The sequence below is a fragment of the Chaetodon trifascialis genome, chromosome 24 (assembly GCF_039877785.1).
Source record: "Chaetodon trifascialis isolate fChaTrf1 chromosome 24, fChaTrf1.hap1, whole genome shotgun sequence".
Taxonomy (NCBI): Eukaryota; Metazoa; Chordata; class Actinopteri; order Chaetodontiformes; family Chaetodontidae; genus Chaetodon; species Chaetodon trifascialis.
In genome coordinates, this window is record NC_092079.1 from 1,348,883 (window position 1) to 1,374,174 (window position 25,292).

General features: G+C 43.6%; 1 protein-coding gene across 1 annotated transcript in view; it reads right to left on the reverse strand.

Moving 5' to 3' along the window:
• The window catches only part of LOC139352067 (protein SON), a 95,491-nt gene that overhangs the window by 39,024 nt on the left and 31,175 nt on the right, over positions 1-25,292 (reverse strand). The window contains exons 7-10 of the mRNA XM_070994116.1: positions 9,727-9,982; positions 8,487-8,680; positions 7,795-7,947; positions 6,411-6,586 (exon numbers count right to left, since the gene is read on the reverse strand). Of these exons, the coding sequence (XP_070850217.1) occupies positions 6,411-6,586; positions 7,795-7,947; positions 8,487-8,680; positions 9,727-9,982 (779 nt within the window). The remainder of the gene's footprint in view (positions 1-6,410; positions 6,587-7,794; positions 7,948-8,486; positions 8,681-9,726; positions 9,983-25,292) is intronic.

The following is a 25,292-nucleotide window of genomic DNA, read 5'->3' on the forward strand; positions in this document are numbered from 1 at the left end:
AGTGACTTGGATCAGCCATGACCGATGCCTTCACCTGATCCAAGACCAGCCTACAGAGCGGTTTCAGGGAGGGAGAACCAGAGAGGTTGACCCCAGATGGGGTGAGATGACAGAGAAATCCCTACTTGAAACCGCTCTGTAGGCTGGTCTTGGATCCGCCATGACCAATGCCTTCACCTGATCCAAGACCAGCCTACAGAGCGGTCGCATGCATCGGTCATGGCTGATCCGTGAAGACCAACAGAACCGGGACATGACATTGGTTTAATCTACGTCCCCCTGTCAGCTGGAGTCTGAGAACAGAGCGAGACTCTAAAGATGGGCCAGAGGAGTCCTGCTGCAGGACATTAGTCCACAGCCCTGGTTCAGTCTCTGAGACCACAAAATATTCTTTCTATCATCGACAGCCAGGCTTTTATTTTGGTAGTTTTCAGCCTACAGAGACCAGACCGAGACCAGCCTACAGGGGTTTCAAGCAGGGATTTCTCTGTCATCTCGCCCCATCTGGGTCTCATGCTTTTACAGCTGAGAGGCAGAACCTTAGAGGCCTAAGCCCCCCAGCTATAATGATTCCACTGAAACGCATGAACCTCCTCCATCAACAGGAGGTATGGGATGCTTTACGTGTGCGTTCACAGCTCTGGAAAAGGACAGCGCACTTGATCTGTTTTCTTGCCTTCAGCAGGATGTGCTGCATCCTTGAATGTTTGTCTGACTAGATTTATGCCTTAGGAGTGTTTGCCAGAGTGATTGCAGCTGGCTGTAGAAGCTTTAATCGCTTCACTTCGGGGAGATAACCAAATCTGATGTGTAACAGAGGTTTTGCAGACTGTGGCCCTCCATTTACTGCCTGGTTCCCCAGTGCAGATCCCACTGGGTTAGGGTCTGTACTAGACCACGCAGTGGGTACTTCTCTGATGGCTTGGCAAATGGCTCTTGGTTGTGTGCTGTGATTTGCACAGGTTATGTGCAGAGGTATTGCCTTGCAAATTTAACTTTACAGTGAACTTTTTGGAGGACACTGGCTGCCTTCTTCACAGTCTTTCATCTCTTCCTGTGTGCTGTCAAATATCGAGGAATGATGTTAGATTGTATGTCGCACTTTGTACTAGGTGCAAAGTCAGTGCGCTGTTTGGAAGTACAGTTTATGTTCAGCTTCAAGCTAGTGGTTAGGCTGCAGGAGCCCCCATTCAGCCAGTGCTGTCCCACCCATTTTATTCTGAACATGGTTCATATTCTGTTGGTGTCTATATTAGTTGTAGCATTGACAGAAACCTCAAAGTCTTTTCTTTTAAGCAAATATAATGGCAAACAATCATTTGGGAAGTAAAATAACTGAAAGACAGACAGTGCAAGACGGTGCAGTGCAGCGGGTGGTGCTAACTCAATCTTACAATTTGGAACTCTGTTCATATGCTGACTAGTTATATGTAAAGGAATGATTCCTTTGCATATCTAGTGTAAAAAGTCACATCAGACACAGAGCTGTGAAGCTTCACATACTGTTTGTCCACTACAGCTCCTTCCAGCTTCACCTTAAGCAGTGATGGCTGATTGTTCTGAAAACACTCAAGAAGTCAAAAAACATGACCCTCATAGTGCTCCCAGTGTTCTCCAGGTGGGAAAAAGATATTTGCCTGTGCAGCACGTAGATGACTATGTCTTCCACACCAATGCCTGGTCGATTTGCAAACTTTAGGGGGCCCAGTTCGCTGCTCATCAGGTGATAGAGGTGGTTGAGTATGATCCTCTCCAAGGTCTTCATCATGTGAGAAGTTAAGGCTACCGGCTTGAAGTGGTTGGGCTCCCTGGGATGCACAGTCTTTGGGACTGGAGCCACATAGGAAGATGTCCTCAAGACTGGCTTCTGTTGAGTGAGGTGGGGGGGGGGGGTTGCAGTCTCTGATGTGAAGTGGAAGGGGGTTAAGTGGTGTGAGGAGGGTGTATCAGGGATTCTCCAGCAAAGAAGGAGGAGGTATGGAATAGTAACACTGTCTGGTCTGGACTTTGGTGGGTGGGGAATGGAACAGGGTCAAATGAAATCTGTTGAAAAACAGATTCAGCTCATTTGCCCATTCCCAGTGTCCAGATGTCTGGGTCCCTCCTACTGTTACTGCCATGGCCTGAGATGGTTTTCAGGACTCTCCAGACCTCCTTGGCCTTGTTCCCCTGAAGGTCTTCCTCCAGCTTCCTCCTGTAGCTAATTTTGCCTCTCCTTATTTCCATTTTCAGCTCCCTCTGCATTCTCCTAAGCTAGTTTTTTGTCCCCAGATCTAAAAATCCCCTTCTTCTCATTCAATAAGGTTTCTTATTCGGGAAACTCAATATCTTCCTGGTAGGCCAGAGTTTTTCACACAGATGTTAATGTAGTCCATGATGCAGGCTGTCAAACTATCAATATTCTCCCTGTGTGGACTGCACAATACTTAATAATAATAATAATAATAATAATAATTAAAGCAAGGAAGCGTACGTCGCCCGGATTGGCGTCACCGGGGCCCCGCCCTGGAGCCAGGCCTGGGGTTGGGGCTCGCAGGCGAGCGCCTGGTGGCCGGGTCTTTGCCCACGGGACCCGGCCGGGCACAGCCCGAAGGAGCGACGTGGGCCCGCCTTCCCGTAGGCCCACCACCCGCAGGAAGGATCAGAAGGGGCCGGTGCTATGTGGAATGGGTAGCAGTCGTGGGCGGGGGCCCCGACGACCCAAATCCTGGACAACGACTCTGGCTATGGGGACATGGAATGTCACCTCACTGTGGGGGAAAGAGCCTGAGCTAGTGCGGGAAGTTGAGCGGTACCGGCTAGAGATAGTCGGGCTCACCTCCACGCACAGTCTGGGCTCGGGAACCCAACTCCTTGAGAGAGGCTGGACTCTCTTCTACTCTGGAGTTGCCCGCGGTGAGAGGCGGCGAGCTGGTGTGGGCTTGCTTATAGCCCCCCAGCTCAGCCGCCATGTGTTGGAGTTCTCCCCGCTGAGCGAGAGGGTCGCTTCCCTGCGCCTTCGGGTTGGGGATAGGTCTCTCACTATTGTTTCGGCCTACGGGCCGAACAGTAGCGTAGAGTACCCGGCCTTCTTGGAGTCCCTGGGAGGGGTACTGGAAAGTGCTCCAACCGGGGACTCCATTGTTCTGCTGGGAGACTTCAATGCTCACGTGGGCAGCGACAGTGACACCTGGAGGGGAGTGATTGGGAGGAACGGCCTCCCCGATCTGAACCCGAGTGGTGTTCTGTTATTGGATTTCTGTGCTAGTCACAGTTTGTCCATAACGAACACCATGTTCAAACATAAGGGTGTCCATCAGTGCACGTGGCACCAGGACACCCTAGGCCGGAGGTCAATGATCGACTTTGTAGTCGTATCATCTGACCTTCGGCGGTATGTCTTGGACACTCGGGTAAGGAGAGGGGCTGAGCTGTCAACTGATCACCACCTGGTGGTGAGTTGGATTCGCTGGCAGGGGAAGAAGCGGGACAGACTTGGCAGACCCAAACGTACCGTGAGGGTCTGTTGGGAACGTCTGGCGGAACCCGCTGTCAGGGAAGTTTTCAACTCCCACCTCCGGGAGAGCTTCAACCAGATCCCGAGGGAGGTTGGAGACATTGAGTCCGAATGGACCATGTTCTCCACTTCCATTGTTGATGCAGCCGTCCATAGCTGTGGCCGTAAAGTCGGCGGTGCCTGTCGTGGCGGCAACCCCCGAACCCGGTGGTGGACACCGGAAGTAAGGGATGCCGTCAAGCTGAAGGAGTCCTATCGGGCCTGGTTGGCTCATAGGACTCCTGAGGCAGCTGATGGGTACCGGCAGACCAAGCGTGCGGCAGCTCGGGCGGTTGTAGAAGCAAAAACTCGGGTCTGGGAGGAGTTCGGGGAGGCCATGGAGGAGGACTACCGGTTGGCCTCGAGGAAATTCTGGCAAACCGTTCGGCGCCTCAGGAGGGGGAAGCAGCTTTCTGTCAACACTGTTTACAGTGGAGGTGGGGAGCTGTTGACCTCGACTGGGGATATTGTCGGGCGGTGGAAGGAATACTTCGAGGATCTCCTCAATCCCTCTGTCATGTCTTCCGTAGAGGAAGCAGAGACTGGGGACTTGGAGGTCGATTCATTCATCACCGGGGCTGAAGTCACTGAGGCAGTTCGCGAGCTCCTCGGTGGCAAAGCGCCGGGGGTGGATGAGATCCGCCCTGAGTACCTCAAGTCTCTGGATGTTGTAGGACTGTCTTGGTTGACACGCCTCTGCAGCATCGCGTGGCAGACAGGGACAGTGCCTCTGGACTGGCAGACTGGGGTGGTGGTCCCTCTTTTTAAAAAGGGGGACCGGAGGGTGTGTTCCAACTATCGGGGGATCACACTCCTCAGCCTCCCTGGTAAAGTCTATTCCAGGGTACTGGAGAGGAGAATCCGGCCGATAGTCGAACCCCGGATTCAAGAGGAACAATGCGGTTTTCATCCTGGCCGTGGAACACTGGACCAGCTCTATACCCTCCACAGGGTGCTTGAGGGTTCATGGGAGTTTGCCCAAACAGTCCACATGTGCTTCGTGGACTTGGAGAAGGCATTCGACCGTGTCCCTCGCGTCATTCTGTGGGAGGTGCTCCAGGAGTATGGGGTTGGAGGCCCTCTGTTGAGGGCTGTACAGTCCCTGTACAACCGGAGCAGGAGCTTGGTCCGCATTGCCAGCAGTAAGTCGGACCTGTTCCCAGTGCATGTTGGACTCCGGCAGGGCTGCCCTTTGTCACCGGTTCTGTTCATCATTTTTATGGACAGGATTTCTAGGCGCAGCCAGGGGCCGGAGGGGGTTCGGTTCGGGGGCCGGCAGATTTCGTCTCTGCTTTTCGCGGATGATGTTGTCTTGTTGGCTTCCTCGAGCCAGGACCTTCAGCATGCGCTGGGGCGGTTCGCAGCCGAGTGTGAAGCAGCTGGGATGAGAGTTAGCACCTCCAAGTCCGAGGCCATGGTTCTCGACCGGAAAAAGGTGGCTTGCTCCCTTCAGGTTGGAGGAGAGTTCCTGCCTCAAGTGGAGGAGTTTAAGTATCTTGGGATCCTGTTCACGAGTGAGGGAAGGATGGAACGTGAGATTGACAGGCGGATCGGTGCAGCGGCTGCAGTAATGCGGTCGCTGTATCGGTCTGTCGTGGTAAAGAAGGAGCTGAGCCGAAAGGCGAAGCTCTCGATTTACCGGTCAATCTACGTTCCTACCCTCACCTATGGTCATGAACTTTGGGTCATGACCGAAAGAACGAGGTCCCGGATACAAGCGGCTGAAATGAGTTTCCTCCGCAGGGTGGCGGAGCGCTCCCTTAGAGATAGGGTGAGGAGCTCTGTCACCCGGGAGGAGCTCAGAGTAGAGTCGCTGCTCCTCCGCATCGAGAGGAGTCAGCTGAGGTGGCTCGGGCATCTCTATCGGATGCCCCCTGGACGCCTCCCTAGGGAGGTGTTCCAGGCATGTCCCACCGGGAGGAGGCCCCGGGGAAGACCCAGGACACGCTGGGGTGACTACGTCACTCGGCTGGCCTGGGAACGCCTCGGGATCCCCCCGGAAGAGTTGGAGGAAGTGTCCGGGGAGAGGGAAGTCTGGGCGTCCCTGCTCAGACTGCTACCCCCGCAACCCGGCCCCGGATAAGCGGAAGATAATGGATAATAATAATAATAATAATAATAATAATAATAATAATAATAATAATAATAATACATTTTATTTATAACGCACTTCACATTCCCCGGAATCTCAAAGTGCTACAGCACACATACAGTAAAAACATAAAAAATATGAAAAGAGTACTTAAAGTATATTAAAAGCCTCCCAATCACTGGTTTCAAAGCAGACCCTCAGTGCCATACTGGACCACTCAGACCATCTTCTCAGACACCTTATGGTTGTCGGTTATTTATTCACCAAAGGTATGTAGGTAGGGTGCAGATGAACCAGGTTCTGATCAGAGCAGCCCAGCAGGGGGAAGGGGGAAGAATTGTAAGCACCCTTCTACACCTTTTTTCCCAATCAGCAGCTGGGTATGAGTTACTGTGTGCATAAATTCAGATCCAGTTAGAGGGTGCATCATGTAAGAAAACAAAAACAGTACTAACTGGTTTTAAGCAGTTCCTGGAAAGCTATGCACAGTCTCTGAGTACGAGTGTAGTATTCTAACTACAGGCTCAGCTGGGCCCTGTCCCATTCCTGTTGATGAGTCCAAAAGGAAGATTAACTGAGGGTGTGCTGTTGTTTTATATTGGGCGGATGCTACCTCCTGACTAGGCACTAACTGCAAAAATCCATCTGAGGTTACCGTGGCAGAGACTTGGTGGGGTTAACCAACAGAGAGGGCTGTGAGATGGCTTTTTATGTACTTGTAGAAATGGCGTTAGATCCAGTAACTACTGTTAAACATGTTTAATACAAGCTCTGTAACCTTACATCAGTAAACTCCTTAATGCTGATGCTGTTGGCCTGCTTCGTGACTTTCCTCTTCACTTCCTCCAAAGCAGAAATGCTGGGTTGAGCGGGAGCAGGGGGTGGCTTGTTGGTAATGGAAGGTAGTGGGAGCAGTGAAGACAGAGTGCCCATGTTAGACAAGGCTGCTGTCATGGTGGCTATAAGGATGGCAGAGAGAGAGAACAAAGATGGGAGCCAACGAAAAGTACAGGAGCTAATTCAAATTGAATTCAAGCCTGTCAACTGTTTGTCTGACATACATATGAATTTGAAAAAGATAATTTTCCCTTATTCTTAACAATTAATGACAACATAGAAATGACAAAAATCTGTAACACCCAAGGCAAAAACAACTTGCCTAGCCTGATCATGTGCCATCCCTCTGAAAAATTACTCTCAGATCAGTGATGGGTATAGGTAAGCATGGACAGTGAAAAAATGATTAATAAAAAACACTAACTGTGATTCAGTTCATTTTAGAATACAAGGTTCAACAATAAGGATTACCCAATTGCCCAAAAAATGACACATAAGGCAAATAAATGCAGTAAATATAGTAAAGAAAAATTAAATTAAAATTAAACACTGTTTTTTCCAGCCATCCTGCCACCTTTTCATCTTTGTTGAGATCTGCACGAGGAACACTGATCAGGAACTCGTGAAAAAACATTAAAAAAAAAAAAGGAAGTTGTTTATCAAACGCATATCAAATTTCTGAAAACATTGCTGGGGTGCCACAACAAGAGCCAGCAGCATCTTGTTTGCATGGCAGCTAAGAGGACTGCCAACAATTCATCCGGGGCCATGATCGCTGAGGCAAGTTAGGTAATTATAAAACTGAATACTAAAATTCTTTAGAAAAACGTGCAATCATTTACTGCACACTACAGTATGATTGCTCTTCAACAGAAGAACAGGATTGTCCTTAGTACACAGTAGCAGCAGTATAGAAATTAAACATGATAACTAACTTTTGTCTTTAATGTTATTTGATAACTGCTAATAAATAGTCAATTTGTAAAGTAAAAATTGACCTTGAGCAAGTCAATTTCTGACCCACTTGCCTGGAAGGGCATGTGACAAAAATTCGTTACCCCTGGAATATATGGAGTATATAGTCAAGCCAAAGATTTTTCACCCCATTTCATCACTAATGTTAAACAGCAGCACAAACTACAACCTCCAAAATGACAATAAAGTTCAATCAACAAAAACCTAACACTAGATCCTTTATGAAGGTGAACATAAAATAGATCCTCATTACATTAGCATCAAAGTCTTTATAGATGCCTGCACAGACAGAAAATACAATTGATGAATCACTAGTTTTAGAAGAAACACCATGCAGAAAGATTCAAGATCATACCAGCAGTCATACTGGCCATAGCAGCATTCACGGCCATACTTGGCAAAGCCAGGGGAAGCACTGTGGATCTCAGGCTGGCAGGGATGGGCATACCTGCTTTGGCACACATTGCAGCAGCATTGGCCTTGGCAATTTCCAACAACTGGTCTTTATCTGATGAAACACAAAAAATAAACATAAATACAATAAAGGACTCAATGAATTAAATCAATGCGTGGATGCAATAACTGTTTTTACTAAGTTTCATTACACTGTGATGTTCAAAAGACATTACAATATCTCCTCACAAACCAACTTAATTATTTCTAGGCTATATACCCGTTACTGTTTTTGGAAGTGCTGAGCAGAAGCTGCAAACATACTTGACTAGACAGCGTAACATGAAAACTACATAAAAAAAAGCAGTGGCTATTTAACATTATACAGTCCCTCGGAAACATGTTGCTTCTCCTCGGTTCAGCCGTTGAATTCTTTCAAAACATATTGTGCTTCACAACAGCTTTCTACCATATCAGATACATTTTCACTTTCTCTTTACATGTGGATGCATAAAACCAGGAGTTTTATACTTGGGGAGATGCCTGTAGGGTACAGTAAGTTCATGACATTGATTATGTCATAATGCAAAGGCAAATGAATCTTGGCTGCAGTTGGTATATAATATTCAAATGAGTGATTTCATGTTATCTGACCCAGTTCACTGATGCGTTGAGGGCTGTTGCTCGAACTGCAGTATTTCCAGTTGGGGGATCTCTTTTTGCGGAGAATGAGTACAGGGGACTGACTCGGCTCTCGTTTCCAGCGGTCCCTCTGGCTATATGTAGCCCTCCTCCGACTCCGTGACACTGACCGTGAGCATGACTTCCGTGTCCTCCGGCCTCCTGACCTGCACGTACAACACGTAATTTACAATGAAGTAACTGCTAAATCATATTGGCACATGAAGTCCCCTCAAAAACAAAGTAGCTACAAAATGTGCGGTTGGACAGTGAACAGAGCATGGAATACAGGGATCCCAGTGATGACAGAAAAGACACAACCACTGTGCAAAATATTGAGTTGATGCAGGATCTTGGACCCCTAATTAACAACTAGACCCAGTGTGCAAAATGCACTATAAATGTACAATAACAATGTTGTAAAATGTTGGGTTCACTCGCAAAAACAAGGACTTATTAACATATATATAACTGGAGCTAATTATGAAATACGTGCATAACGGCACACATTTTCAGACAGTATGTCCTGGAAGGCAGGACAAATTGTTGTGGAAAGGATGAAAAAAGAGAGCTTGAGACAGAAGTTCAAGCTCTCCTAACCTTTTCACTGGCCACCTTTGGTAAGCACTTCCGCAGAAGTATACCAGCGACTTAAATACAGTCTTTTATCATGACCATTTTAGACCATACTGACACCCCATTGGCTTCACTTTAACATCACCCTGAAAAGTACAGGAGGCAAGCCAATGCTAATAATGCTAGCAATAATTGCTAGCAAAAAAATGCTAGCGATTAATGGTTGTGGAATTATGATTTTATAAACTTCCAAAGCATTCAAAAAACATCTGACATCGGTTGATGTTAGCTATATTTTGTAGTGTAGAAACTACAGAATGCCCCACTGAAATGTAGCAGGATAGTAATATAAAGCACAGTTGTATGACATTTGCACCTAAGTACATTGTTTGAATCAACATATTTATTTATTTTCCATCACTAAATGTACTTAATCCATAATTCATGAGAATCAACTGATGTTCACAGCTCATCACTTCACTCAGTATTTAAAGAGGGGGTGCAATATTAAATGCAATACGGTAATGAAATGCATTTTCAAAATAACATTATCACTAGGTATCACTACACATTTTGGTTCATGTAGCTATAAGACCAACAGATTTAAGGAGATCCTAATAAAGACACATCACACTACCTCGACCTTGATCTTTTCGTCTTTGAAGGGCTCCTGGATCTCGTTTCCCTCCTGTGGCTCTTACAGGGTGACTTGGATTTTTTCTGCTTCTTTGATGACTTTGCTTCTTTTTTCCTCTGTGGGCATTTTGAGGGTTTCCTCCTCTTCTTAGCTGGTGATTTAACATTAGTGAAAGACCTGGGGTATTCTGATGCTTTAAATTGGGGCTCAGTGGTCTGGTCACTTTCAGCAGATGTGGACTGGGATGCACCGGAACCTAGAGATTAGACCACAAAAACACATTACTTGGACACACCTTGAAGAACTAAACAACCTACTTTAAAAGGTGTGTCTGTGTATAAGGTAAAGAGTTGGCATAAAAAGATAGGTACAAATTAATTATTTTACTTCTACATATATAATAACCACACTGAAACTTCACTTAAGCCATCTGAGCCTGAAATTAAAAATTTTTAACCCTCATTTTCATGGTGTTGCTCTGAGGCATCAAAAAAAGAAAAGTAATGTTTTTCACATTTTTTCCTCAATTCCTAGACATCAAAATTGACAATGCAAGCAGGAGTAGTAGCCATAAAAGAGTGAGACATGTAAGTAAATGGTCTAAGCACAGAGAAAGATATTAATGTCTGATCATATTAAACATGTAAAATGAGAATCTAAAACAATTATGCCTATCATTGATGGATCTTCAAAAAATAAACTTGATGGAAAATAAATTAAAACAAAAGAACAGAAACAACAGAAAAGAACAAAGAAACACTGGACCTACTGTATGCCAATGCAAAGGATGCATACAGTGACACAGCCATTACATATTATTTGCACTACTGCAATATTGCACATTAGTGTTTATTGTTTACATGTATTTATCACTCGCAACTTGCACATATTTTTTCTGGTACATAGGTTTATAGGTTTATAGCTCTGGCTCTCTCTTTAACAATTGCTGTTATTCTTTGTTTATATACTTAGTAATATCTTAAGAATTGCTGTTATTCTATGTTATATACTTAGTTACATTGTATCATATTATATCATTTTATATTATTATGTTATTAGAATACATATTATACAACTATATACTTCGTTATACTTTTTATTAGTGCTGTCAATAAGGCGTTAACGCAAATCAATTTTAACGGCGTCATTTTTTTTATCGCGTGATTAACGTTCTTTGTGACCTTGTGAACTTATAGTTTTTTATAAGCTGTGGCCACCATAGACAGGTGGCCACTGCTAGTAACGTTACAAAAACTACAGGATCCGATTGTAAACCGGAAACAAAACAATAGACACGCCCCACGCATGTTTTGGTCTTGCCTGCGTGCGAGCTGTGAAAGTGTAGGCGGAAGAGTTGAGAATGCTTTGAATGCACTTTATAGCGTGATTTCCTCATTTGTAAATTTTATGATCTTGATTGCTTAAAGGAAAATGTCATTTCCTCTGTTTTATATATTTTTTCGCCTGTTTTGGCGCTGGTGGTTCCGTTTCTGAATGGTAAGATTTTATTTTGAAGACCAGTGTTTTCCTTGCTTCCTGTATTGCACTACCGGGAAAAATAAAGGCATTTGACAATGGCATTTAAGAGCTAACGGCAAAAAACACTAAGTTTAAAGACAAGGTGAAACGGAAACTAACATTTCAAAGGCTGTATGTTTTCTAGCTACCCCCGAGGAGGCACAAGGTTGGTGTGTTATGGTCTTTTACTCAACTATATGTCGGTTTATATCGGAAATATGTTAACTCTGTTGACCGCTTGCTTGGTAAATTGGCGGCTTATTGCGTGTTATAATGCTGTGTTGTGTTGTGAGTGCTGTGTTTGTTTGCCATCTATTACAGATACAAGCAGAAAATTTATTGTTTTGCTTTTGTTTATTTGACAGTTCTCACATTGGTTTAAAGGAGGTTTGTGACAACAATAAACATTAAACCATCAGTCGAGTCTTTCACCATCTCTCTGCGGGTATGCTACATAAGCCATGGTTTAACTGCACTATAGGCTGAATCCTAGTTTACAATGATGTACACTTTGTGACTTTATTTTGTATCACCCTGTTTTGATCCCTTAGAAAGGATTGTTGAAGGGGCTTTTTTGCAACCAAGCATTTATTTTTTTGTCATCTGTTTATTGACAGTGTTAAAATGTGTGAGATTTGATTCATTCAAATGTGAATGACTGCTCAAAGTGAGAATGTTAGTGTGAAATATAACACTACACGTATTTGTTTTCAATAAAAAACATTTGTACAAAGCAAGCCTATCCACTTTCCATGTTGATAACAGTATTAAAATGATAATTAATGGGACACTTGGAATAGATAAAAATGTGCGATTAATTTGCGATTAATCGTGAGTTAACTATGACATTTATGCGATTAATCGCGATTAAATATTTTAATCGATTGACACTACTACTTTTTATTCAACAATATTTTTCATATTTAACTGACACTGAACCCTGAACAAAACAATGACAATACTTGAAATAGACATAAAATAAAATAATATATAAAAATAATATACTAAACATATTTGACAAAAAGTAAAACAAACACATCAAAACAGACTATTACACATAACTAAATATGAATGCACTCAGCAATTGACTAATTTCAAACTCACTGTGCACCTTGAGGGCTAAGAAATTCCATTAGAGGTTTCCATACTGTTTCAAATCCTTCTGCCTTTTCCCTTGTTATGTAAGTCAGCTTCTCCATTACAATACAAGATGCCATCTCTTTCATCCATACATGTATCAAAGGTACATCCAGTTTTTTCCAATATAAAGCAATCATCCTCCTGGCCGGCAATAGTCCAAAATCAATTAAAGTTGCCTGTTTTGAATTGATGATAATAATAATTTTATTGTTGTATATTGTATATTTACCTAATATACACACTTTTGCTTGGTAAGGGACTTCCACATTAACAATGTCAGATATGTTTTGAAAAATTGTTTTCAAGTATTGTTTTAATTTGGGACATTCCCATACATAGTGTAACAAAGTGACTCTCTCCTCTAAACATTTGCTGCAAGTATCAGGGACGCTAGGGGACCATTTGGTTGACTGGAGGAATGCAAGTTCTCATCAACCACTTGTATTGTAATAGCTTCATTCTCGTATTAATTATGAAAAGCATGCCTTTTCCCATTCAGTCTCTTCTATGCTCTCATATATCTTGTCTCCATGCCTCTAATCTGTGGTAGACTCGCTATCATGTGATGATAGGGCTGTATAAAATAAAGAAATCTGTCTCCTCCCATTTTGATCAAGAGCTATGACATTTTCAAGATGGGATAGTGGTGGTTTAGAAGTTATCCGCTTATATTTTGATAATATGAAATGTTTCAATTGTAGATATTTAAAAAATGTTTTTTTAAGAATACAGTATCTCTGACACTACTTCGTTATATTTTCAACAATTGCTATTACTCTGTTTATATACTTAGTTATATTTTTTAAGAAAATTTCTTTCTCTTAGTTTTATTCTCATCTTTATTGTATATATTTTATGTTTATGTGTATGTTTAACCTGCTGCTGCAACAAAAGAAGTTCACCAATTGGGATCACTAAAGTAAAATCTAAGTCTAAGTCTGTTTTTGTTACACTTCAGTACCAAAGAATGAAACCAGCCCCCCTGCCTGGAATTGGAAACATACCACCAAGGTGCTCAGTTCACCTTAACAAAAAGTATAAATCTTGCCCTCCTCTTTTTTGCTCAGGGAGATGCAGCAGCAGAGCTTCAAGCATCCTCATCACTGATGACAGATTCAGGTTTGGTGCATTTAAAAAAAACATTTTTACCTGAATTTCAGCTGTTTATCTGGACGGTTTGCTTTCATAATTTACTGTTGTTGGGAAGCTTTTGTTGCACTTACAGTAACGTAACAATTTGTAGTCAACTTCAGCAAATGCCTCTTCTCTAATCCATTCCATATTTCGGTAGAGTGAAACAAGCAACCTCAACTAGCCAGTTGGCATAACACTTGGAGAAGCATATTTCCAAACTACTCATTTCCAAATTATGAATTTGTGACAAGGGGAAGGGGTGTTTAACTTCACCAGATTTGAGTCAGTAATTCGTAAACAGAACTCGGTCTCTGCAAGAGCCAGTTCTGAAAAGAAATGCTCACATTGTAGATTGTTGCTTTGCAGCTTAATGATTTCATATTGTAGGTTGTCAGGCACATCAGTTGGTTCCACATTAAACAGCGTAGCAAATACAGTACTGTACTGTATAACTACAAAAGTCAGATGTGAAAAATGCTGTAAACTAAGAATTCTTTCAAAAATAAAAATAATAATTGTTTATTTTTGTCAATTTACAAAATGCAGTGAAAAATCTAAATCAAATCAGTATTTGGTGTTACTACTCTTTGGCTTCAAACCAACATCAATTCTTCTAGGTAAACTTGCACAAAGTCGGGGATTTTGTGGGATTATAGTCAGGTGTATGATCAACCAATTAGCACTGTCCCGATTAATCGACCTAATCGATTACGTTGATTACTTAATACGTCGACGCGTACAACATACCATCAATTATGCAATTTACACAAACACATTTTACGTTCAAAAACCAAATGGCAGACTCTCGACATTCTAACGCCTCAGATGGAGAAGAAGGCAGAAGTGATATCACTAAACGAAAAAAATGATGTGTGGGGTGCCACAAGGGTCCATTCTCGGACCACTTCTTTTCAATATCTACATGTTTCCCCTAGCTCAAATTATGGAGCATCATAATAGTTCTTATCATACTTACGCAGATGATACACAACTTTATATTTCTGTGTCATCACATGACTACAGTCCCTTACTTTCACTGAGTGAGTGTATTCATCAAATCAATGAGCGGATGTGCCAGAATTTTCTTCAGCTTAATGCAGATAAAACAGAAGTGATTGTTTCTGGCCCCAAAAATTAAAGGTCAAAGATCAGTGCTCAACTTAACTCCATGTCACTGACAACAACAGAGAAAGCCAGAAATCTTGGTGTAATTATTGATTCGGACCTGAATTTTAACAACCATTTACAGCTGATTACCAAATCAGCCTACTACCACCTGAAAAATATAACCAGAATCAAGGGATGTCTGTCCAAAGAAGACATGGAAAAACTTGCATTCATTTTCAGTAGGTTGGACTATTGCAATGGAGTCTTTACTGGCCTAAACAAAAAATCAATTAGACAACTACAACTGATTCAAAATGCTGCTGCACGAGTCCTTACAAACACCAGAAAAATGGACCATATCACACCAGTCCTCAGATCACTACATAGGCTTCCTGTGAGTAAAAGAATAGACTTCAAAATCTTACTGTTGGTCTACAAAGCATTAAATGGTCTAGGACCAAAATATATTCTAGATTTATTAACTCCATATGAGGTATCCAGACCTCGCAGGTCATCAGGGACAGGTCTATTGTGTGTTCCCAGAATGAGAACCAAACAAAGTGAAGCAGCTTTCGGTTATTATGCTCCTCACCTGTGGAACATTCTCCCTGCACACCTGAGGTCTGCACCAACTGTCAGCTCATTTAAATCAGGGTTGAAAACATTATTATTTGATACAGCTTTTACTTAAAGTAAATGTATTGCTCAATGGTTTTAATCATTCTAAATGCTAAATTATTGTTTTTTACTGGCTTCTGTTTTTAATTTTCCTTTAATTGTATTTTATTTTAATTTTTATATTCTCTTCTACTCTCTTTCTTTCTTTCTTTGAAATGTATGATTTTAATGTATTTTTATGCTTCTGTAAAGCACTTTGAATTGCCTAGTACTGTTTTTCGACCTGCCTGAGCCTATAGTGGCCTCAGGTATGATGGCGGTGTGCAAGTCCTGCCTCCCCACCCTCTCAAAACTGAGGGAGAGCATCTCCGGTCTGCGGGCCGATCTCAGAGAGAAAGATAAAATCCTCCTGGATATCTCCACTGTCGCCACGACGCAGGCGAAACATATCGCCTACCTGAGGCGATCCGGCGCTGGTGACCGGAACATGACGGCCACAAACAACACCACCCTGCCGTGGACGTGCTCGATCACCACCGGTACTCCGGCACCAACACAGGCCGAGTCCCGCTGGCACTGACAGGGAGCTAAGCCTAAAACATCGGCACCTTCCACTTCTTGCCCTCGCCCCGATGAGACGCACTGCTTCACCGGGGAGGACGGGGTGAAGGGCCCGGTGAGCTCAACCCCACTCAGGCCGAGGGAGCCCTGGTCGGTGGTGCACCGGGGTGCTGGAGCTCGGCCATCTCCTCCTCCACCGCCTCCAGATCTGCCACTGGACAACAGGTTCGACATCCTAAGCCTGCAGGATTTCCCTCCCGTCGGTGCCTGGCCCAGCTCGCCTCCAGGACCTGTCCACCCAACTGGCCGTGGCTCTCACCAGCCCAAGACCCGGGATCCGCCAGTCCAACATGGCCGCTCCCCTCCAGCTCGGCCCGGAGCACCCGCGTCGCGACGCCAGCAGGTTCCACCTCACCACCGCCGCACCCCCAGGGAGCCAGTGGGGCAGCGCACCTTCCCCTCGGTGCTGGTGGTGGGGACCTCCATGGTCAGGCACGTGGCGGTACTCGGCAGCCGGACCTTCTGCCACCCTGGAGCCCGCGTCACGGATGTTGCATCCGCCGCTCTCCAACTGTGTGCGGAACACAGCCCAGCCTCCACACTGGTCTTGGAAGCAGGCATCAATGACCTTAGAAACCAGCAGTCGGAGATCCTAAAAAAGGATTTCGTGTCGCTGATCGACTGCCTGCTGGACACTGGGAAGCGACTAATTATCTCCGGCCCGCTTCCCCCACCACGTTATGGTGACGTCATCACCAGCCGGCTTCGCCAGCTGCACTTGTGGCTGAAGGGTTACTGCCTGACGAGAGACATCCCGTATGTGGACAATTTTATAGCGTTTTTAACAGGCCTTGCCTTTTTAAACGGGACAACCTACACCCCAACCAGGAGGGCTCACGGCTTTTATCAGTCAACATTGACCTCACTGTCCGGTCCTGCACTTCAGCCACCTCCTGACTAACTGGTATGACTCATGCACACAAGCACTCTGCTCCACACTCACCCTCACCCACTACATGTTTCACCCACACCATGCACACTTTCCCTGCAGTAACCCCTTCTTCTCCACCGAAACCTCAGAACATTCACATTATTACATCAGTCACTTCACACAGACATTCAAAGCCCAGGACTGTCTTTAGACCCAACACTGTTTTTAACATTCCTTTAAAACACCATGATGAGTGCACATTCAGCACAGCTATCAAATTGGCTGTGCTGAATGTGCGCTCTCTTTTAAACAAATCTTTTATCATAAATGACTTAATTTTAGACAAAAACCTAGATGGTATTCTCCTTACAGAGACATGGCTTGGCACTGATGCACCTGTTGTTCTCACTGAGGCTTCCCCACCAAATTTTAACTTTTTATTCTCTACTAGGGGTGGCAAAAAGGGAGGCGGCACTGCATCTATCACTAGAACTTCAATGTGTGCAAATGCAGTTCCTTTTAACAGTTTTACATCATTTGAGCACCATGCCTTTGTTTTTAGCAGTCCTCCTATTCCTTGCATAACGATCTATAGACCACCCCAGTATTCATCCTCTTTTATCAGTGAATTCTCTCTCTTCTCTGAGTTCTTATCAATCATTCATACCACCTACAACAGGATTTTAATAGCTGGTGATTTTAATCTACACATTGACAACAACTCGGACCCAGTATCCAGAGAATTTTTAAACCTCTTAAACTGTATGGATTTTAAACAGCACGTTACACAGCCGACCCACAACAGGGGGCACACCCTGGACCTGATCATAACTTATGGCCTGTCTGGGGGGGTGTCCTCTGTTGTGGATCTGGCTGTGTCCGATCACTCATGTGTGCTTTTTAACATCGCCAGTTTTATTCAGCGGGAGGCACCAGTGAGAACAGTGAGGAAACGCTACCTAACTCCTGAAGTGGCTGCAAATTTTATCCAGATTTTACAGAGCACTCCTGCAGAGATTTTACCAGCACCCTGTGATTTTATCGTTGACAATTTTAACAGTAATCTGAAGTCAACGCTGGACTCAGTGGCTCCGCTCTTAACAAAAACAATTAAGAAAAAACCTACACCTCCGTGGATAAATGAAGATATTAGGCATCTGAAAAGAAACTGCAGGAGTGCTGAGAGGAAATGGAGAAAATCAAAGCTGACAGTCCACCATGAAATTTTACGTCATCACCTCAAAACTTACAATAACACCATTAAACAGGCAAGGATTTCTCACTTCAAAAAACTAATCTCTGACCATAAAAATAATCCCAAATTTCTCTTCTCCACAATTGATCTTTTAATAAACAGTAATTTTAACAGATCTCATAAGACAATAACAAATACCTTGTGTGAAGACTTTGCAGACCACTTCAGGCGTAAAATTGATAACATCAGATCCAGTCTTTTATTGCAACAGGTTTTAACTACCAATACGTCTGGATCACAGGTTTTACCTGAGGAAACACTGGAGAGTTTTGCCCTGGTTGACGCAAGGACACTTGGTCGAGTTTTCTCCCAGGTAAACCCCACAACCTGCCTTTTAGACCCAATTCCCACACCGTTTTTTAAAACGCTCTATGGGTTCTTTGAGGAACAGCTGTTATACATGGTGAATTGCTCTCTTCAGACGGGTATCTTCCCCGCCTCCTTTAAAACAGCGGTGGTGAAGCCCCTTCTGAAGAAGAGCAATTTAGACCCCAATATTCTTAATAACTATCGACCTGTATCCAACTTACCTTTTTTAAGTAAAATTTTAGAAAAACTGGTTTTTAACCAAGTAAATGATTTTTTAAACAAAAAGAACATCTTAGAAAGGTATCAGTCTGGTTTTAGGATGAACCACAGTACCGAGACAGCCCTATTAAAGATTTTAAATATCAGGTGCAACTTAGATAAACACAAGCTCACAGTCTTGGTACTACTGGATCTAACTGCCGCCTTCGATACAGTAGACCATCACATTTTATTAAACAGATTGAGGCACCTGGTCGGCCTCTCAGGTACTGCTTTTTTGTACACTTCTTTGTAAGTTGGGATGCATGTTCCTCAGGTACCCATGAGATCAAGTGTGGGGTTCCCCAGGGGTCAATTTTAGGTCCAACTCTTTTTAATCTGTACATGCTACCCCTCGGGGACGTCATCAGGAGGCATGGCATCAGCTTCCATAGTTATGCTGATGATACGCAACTGTACATTGCCGTGTCTCCTGATGACACAGGGCCTATTGATGCCCTTTTTAACTGTATTTTAGACATCAAGTCATGGATGGCAGAAAATTTCCTTCAGCTCAATCAGGACAAAACAGAGGTCTTAGTCATTGGTCCTGAAGGCCAGAGAGAGAAACTTTTACCAAAACTAAAAGATCTTAAACCAACACATTCTGTAAAAAGTCTGGGCGTGATTTTTGACTCTGAGCTTACTTTTATTCCACACATCAAAAACATAACAAAGATAGGTTTTTACCATCTTAAGAATATAGCCAGAGTCCGCCCGTTTCTCTCTCAGGCCAGCACGGAGGTGCTGATGCATGCTTTTATCTCTTGTCTATTGTAATGCCCTGCTCTCTGGTCTTCCTAAAAAGAGTACTTCAAATTTTCAACTACTACAGAACTCAGCCGCTCGCGTGCTGACGAGGACCAGAGGGCAGGAGCACAATACACCAGTTTTAAAATCGCTGCATTGGCTCCCCGTGCGTTTCAGGATAGATTTTAAGGTTCTTTTATTAGTTTTCAAATGTCTTAATGGTCTCGGGCCTTCTTATTTATCTGACCTTCTTTTACCATATCAACCCTCGCGACCCTGAGGTCCTCCAACTCCGGCCTCTTAACCATACCAAAAGTAAGAACTAAAACACACGGGGAGGCGGCTTTTAGTCATTATGGCCCCCGACTGTGGAACAGCCTGCCGGAGAACCTCAGGGCCGCAGAGACTGTTGATGTTTTTAAAAAGAGGCTCAAGACTCATTTCTTTAATCAGGCTTTTAATTGATATGTCTGATTTATCTCATTCCTTTAATCAGGCTTCTTATCTTATAGTTTATTTACTATTTATTCCTTTTATTCCTTTACTCATCTCATTTCATTCAATGTTCATGTTTTATATATTGTATTATTTTACTCTATTTTATCTACTTTACTTATTGTCTTATGAACTTTTCTTCTTTTAAATGTTTATTCATTTATTTTTTCAACTCATTTATTTATTTTTTTAATTCCAGTGTTTCCTCGGCGGGTCCTCCACACTGAGAGATGTGTCTGATCTGTTGCAGGGGGTGCTGTCCTCGGGCCCTCTTGGCCCGGCTGGTTGGGGGACTCCCTACCTTGGTGTGGGGTCCACCGGTCTGTCGGGCTCGGGTGGGCCCGGGTGCGGGTGCCCCCTGTGCTCACAGTCCCTGATGTCTCTCGGTGTGAACGATCCCAAAGGTGGCCTTTTCCTCAGTCATTAGTGCAGTGCGATGTCTCGTTACCCCTGCCATCGTCTGCAGTAAGAATGTGTATATGTGTGTGTGTGTGTGTGTGTGTGTGTGTGTGTGTGTGTGTGTGTGTGTGTGTATGTGCGTGTGTGTGCGCATGTGTGCGTGTGTGTATGCATGTAGTTGAGGGTGGGTGCTTGTACATACGGAGGGTGGGAGGGATGGGTTTTTATTGTTGCTTTATTTTGATTTCTATTGTTTTTAAATCCTGTGAAGCACTTACGTTACATTTTAATATGTATGAAAAGTGCTATATAAATAAAGTTTGATTTGATTAGTGTATGAATTGTGCTATACAAATAAATTTGCCTTGCCTCGCCTAAACAGCAAAAATAAAATTTAAAAAAAAAAAAAAAACGGTCAAAGAAGTGAAAAGTATGGACATATTTTAAAGAGAGGATAAATGACCTGCTCGTCTGCAGCATTTGCAAAGCTGAGATGGCGTAACACAGCAGCACCACAGCTATGAATAAGCACCTGAAGCAGCGACATCCAGGTGTGCTGGTGTTTGTAGCTTAGAGTGTTACAATCCTTGTTTGGGGGATTTTGCCCATCCTTCCCGCAAAAGAGCTCTAGTTCTATGTTCTAGTTCCATTATGCAAAGCACTGCTCTTTTGAGGTGTACCCACAGATTTATTTTGACGATGCTTAGGTCAGGGATTCTGTGAGGACAATGGCAGAAGCTTCAGCCTGTGCCTCTTGAGGTCATCCAAATGTTCTCTATGCAACTGGCTGCAACACAAGTCCAAAGCATGTGCGTAACAGTTGGAGAGATGTGCTTTTCATAAAATTCTGCAATCTTTTTTCTAAAAGCATACCTTTGCTCACTGTGACTGGGAAGTTCTATTTTAATTTCATCAGTCCACAAGACATATTTTGAAAATGCATTAAGCTTCTTTAGATGTTCTTTTCTCAAGTTCTGATGCTGAATTTTGTGGTGAGGATGCAGACAAGGTTTTCTTCTGATGCCTCTTCTATGATTTGAGCAGGTATTGCAAGGTAAAACAGTGCACCACCACTCCAAAGTTTGCTTAATCTTCTTGGTGGTCTTGTGCAGTCAAACAGGGGGTTTGATTTGTCGTTCTGAAAATTTTATGGGCAGTTCTCTCAGAAAGTCTTCTTGGTCTTCCAGACCTCAACTTGACCTCTACTGTTCCTGATAACTGCCAGTTCTTAATTACATTACGAGCTGAGTAGAAGAAGAAGAATTCCTTTATCCATCACATTTTTACACACAACATGCAGAGTTGAGGGGAAAACTGTATACACCATGCATCTGTGAAATTCTTTCCCGCTTTTTGACCCATCCATGGTCAGTCCTTCCTCCATGGCAGACCAGGGGGCTGCCAGTCGACCAGCGCCCGGGGACCAGCCACCATTGGTCAGGTGATGATCTTCTTGCATGTTTTTAGTGGGGGTATATTTATGGAGGACACCCCAGGTGAACACAAGGAGAACATGCAAACTCCACAGCAGGCACCAAAGGCATGGTGGAGGACACGCCCCCAGCGCCCACAGTGGGGACCCTCTAGCTGTGAGGCGACAGTGTTACCACCGAGCCACCGTGCCACCCAACTACTAGAGTAAACTACTACTATGCTAATTAAGGTCAGAGACCTTAAAGCTCAACTCTCTTGTGGTGCCCATATTTTTGCATGGTACCACTTACAAAAGTAATGGACAAATGCTGCTTAAAATGTTGAGTGTTTCATCTTGAATTTTATGACTGTTGGAGATCAGACCATCTTCTACTCACTTTAACTGTCACAGTAACAGACATTTTGATCAAGGGTGCCCAAACTTTTATATATAACATCCTTCAAGGGCCGTACTTCTGTTTGACAATGCGTCTGATGTCAAATAATAATAATAATAATAATAATAATAATAATAATAATAATACATTTTTTTAGAAGCGCCTTTCAAAACACTCAAGGACACTTTACAGAGTGGGTAAAAACACAAGCAAAATACACGGAATAAATAAGAACACAATGATAAAAACACATCAAGTTAAAAACAAGCTAAAAGGAGAAGTGAAATTAAAGAGAGAAAGCAGTCTGGAACAGATGAGTTTTGAGTCTGGATTTGAAGATGGGGAGAGAATTGGTGTTTCTGATGTCAGCTGGCAGTGAATTCCAAAGTTGAGGAACAGAGCGACTGAAAGCTCTGCTCCCCATGCTGCTGAGACGGGCGGAGGGCACAGAGAGGTGGAGAGAGGACGAAGATCTGAGGGAGCGAGAGGGGGTGGCAATGGAGATGAGGTCAGATAGATATGGGGGGGCGAGGTTGTGGATGGCCATTAATGTATACAGCAGGATTTTAAAAGTGATTCTAAATTTGACCGGGAGCCAGTGAAGCTGCTGCAGGATGGGGGTAATATGGTGCAAGGAGGGGGTTCTGGTAATAATGCGGGCTGCAGAGTTTTGAACGAGCTGAAGTTTATGGACGGACTTGTGAGGGACACTGAAAAGGAGTGAATTACAGTAGTCAAGGCAGGAGGTGACAAGGCTGTGAACCAGGATGGCAGTGGTGTGAGGGGTGAGAGAGGGGCGGAGACAATTGATGTTACGTAGATGGAAATAGGTAGACCGGGTAATGCTATTGATGTGAGAGTGGAAAGATAGTGAGCTGTCGAGGATGACACCCAGACTCTTAACCTGAGGGGAGGGGGACACTGTGGAGCTGTCAATGTTGAGGGAGAAACTGTCGGTTTTGGATAGGGTTGATTCAGTGCCAATGAGAAGAAGTTCTGTCTTGTTACTGCTGATTTTAAGGAAGTTGGAGGTGAACCAGGATTTGATCTCAGAGAGACAGAGGGTGAGGGAAGAGGGTGGGAGAGTGGAGGTTGGTTTACTGGAAAGATAGAGCTGGGTGTCATCTGCGAAGCAGTGGAAATGGATATCAAATTTACGGAAGATATTGCCAAGAGGGAGAAGATAAATGATGAAGAGAAGGGGCCCCAGGACAGAGCCCTGGGGCACACCAGAAGAGACGGGGGAGGGCTGGGAAGTGAAGGATTTGAGTTGGATGAACTGAGTGTGCCTGTGAGGTAGGAGTGAAACCAGTGCAGGGGGGTGTTGGTGATGCCTAGGAAAGTCTGTTGAGGAGAATGGAGTGAGAAACGGTGTCGAAGGCCGCACTCAGATCAAGGAGGACGAGGATGGAGATTAAACCAGAGTCAGCTGCCATGAGGATGTCGTTCGTGATTTTTATGAGGGCCGTTTCTGTGCTGTGACGGGGACAGAAACCAGACCGGAATTGTTCATAAAGACTATTGTTGGTGAGATGGGAGTGGAGTTGAGAAGCAACAGTTTTTTTTTTAATTTTGGAGATGAAAGGAAGGTGAGAAATGGGGCGGAGGTTATTGAAGTCATTGGGGTTTGATCCAGGTTTCTTGAAAATGGGACTCACAGCTGGCTTTACAGGTTTGGGTCAGTCAATCTTGAGCAGAACCAAGTCTTTGTAACAGTCAGTCCTTCTCCTTACCTACAGTTCAAAATGGTCAGGCATCATCTTATCTTAAAGAACTCATAGCACCCAATTATCCCACGAGAACACTGTGTTCCTTCAATACAGACTTCCTTATGGTTCCTAAAGTCTCCAACAGCTGAACGGCAGCCAAGCCTTTAGCTATCAAGCTCCTTTCCAGTGGAACCATCTTCCAGTCTCGGTGCAGGAGGCAGACACCCTATCTACATTAAAGAAGTAGGCTTGAAACTTTCTGTTTGATAAAGCTTACATTTAGGGCTTTTTCAAACTAGCTTTGGACCAGCCTCTAGTTATGCTTCTATAGGATTTGACCGCCGGGGGACTTGCCATGATACACCAAGCTCCTCTCTTCTACTTTACCTCTCCATCTGTATGTGTTCATGTCCTACTGCGGCATTATGCACTAAGCTTATTCCCCGGAGTCTTTGTAATTTCTTGTTATGCAGGTTCCCATGGATAGTTGTTGAACCTGGACTGTGGATTATAGCTACTTGTCCTGCCGTGGCATCCATTGCAACTGCTATCATTATTCGTCAGATTTACATTATTATTATTAGATTCTTAGAGTTATCATTATGTACATACAGACGTGCTCAAATTTGTTGGTACCCTTATAGCTCATTGAAATAATGTTTCATTACTAGTAAAACGTGATGACATTAAAAGCTATTTTGTCATGTATACTTGCATGCTTTTGGTCTGTCATAAAATAAATCAAAGAAGCTGTGAGAAGAGATAAATTATTGCTCATTCTACAAAGATGTTCTAAAATGGCCTGAACACATTTGTTAGTACCCCTCATAAAAGAAATAATTGGATTATAGTGATATTTCTAACAAACAAGTCACTTAATTAGTATCACACATGTCTCCAATCTTGTAATCAGTCATCCAGCCTATTTAAATGGAGAAAAGTAGTCACTGTGCTGTTTGGTATCATTGTGCGCACCACACTGGACATGGACCAGAGAAAGCAAAGGAGAGAGTTGTCTGAGGAGATCAGAAAGAAAATAATAGACAAGCATGATAAAGGTAAAGGCTACAAGACCATCGCCAAGCAGCTTGATTTTCCTGTGACAACAGTTGCAAATATTATTAAGAAGTTTCAGGTCCATGGAACCGTAACCAACCTCCCTGGGCGCAGCTGCAAGAGGAAATCGACCACAGATTGACAAGAAGTGTAGTGCGAATGGTAGAAAAAGATAACTGCCAAAGAGGTACAAGCTGAACTCCAAGGTCACGGTACGTCAGTTTTCTGCTTTTTGACTGAAAGTGGGCTTCATGGAAGAAAACCCAGGGGGACTCCACTTTTGAAAGAAAATTCTAAAATTCTAAAAAAGACAGATTGGAATTTGCTAAAATGTATATGGAAACGCCATAAACCTTCTGGGAGAATGTCCTTTGGACAGATGAGTCAAAAATGGAGCTTTTTGGCAAGTCACATCAGCTCAACATCAGTTCACAGACGTAAAAATGAAAATGAAATGAATCTGTGCAGGGCACAATGAAATCTCAAGCCTATCAAGGTATTCTAGAGTGAAACGT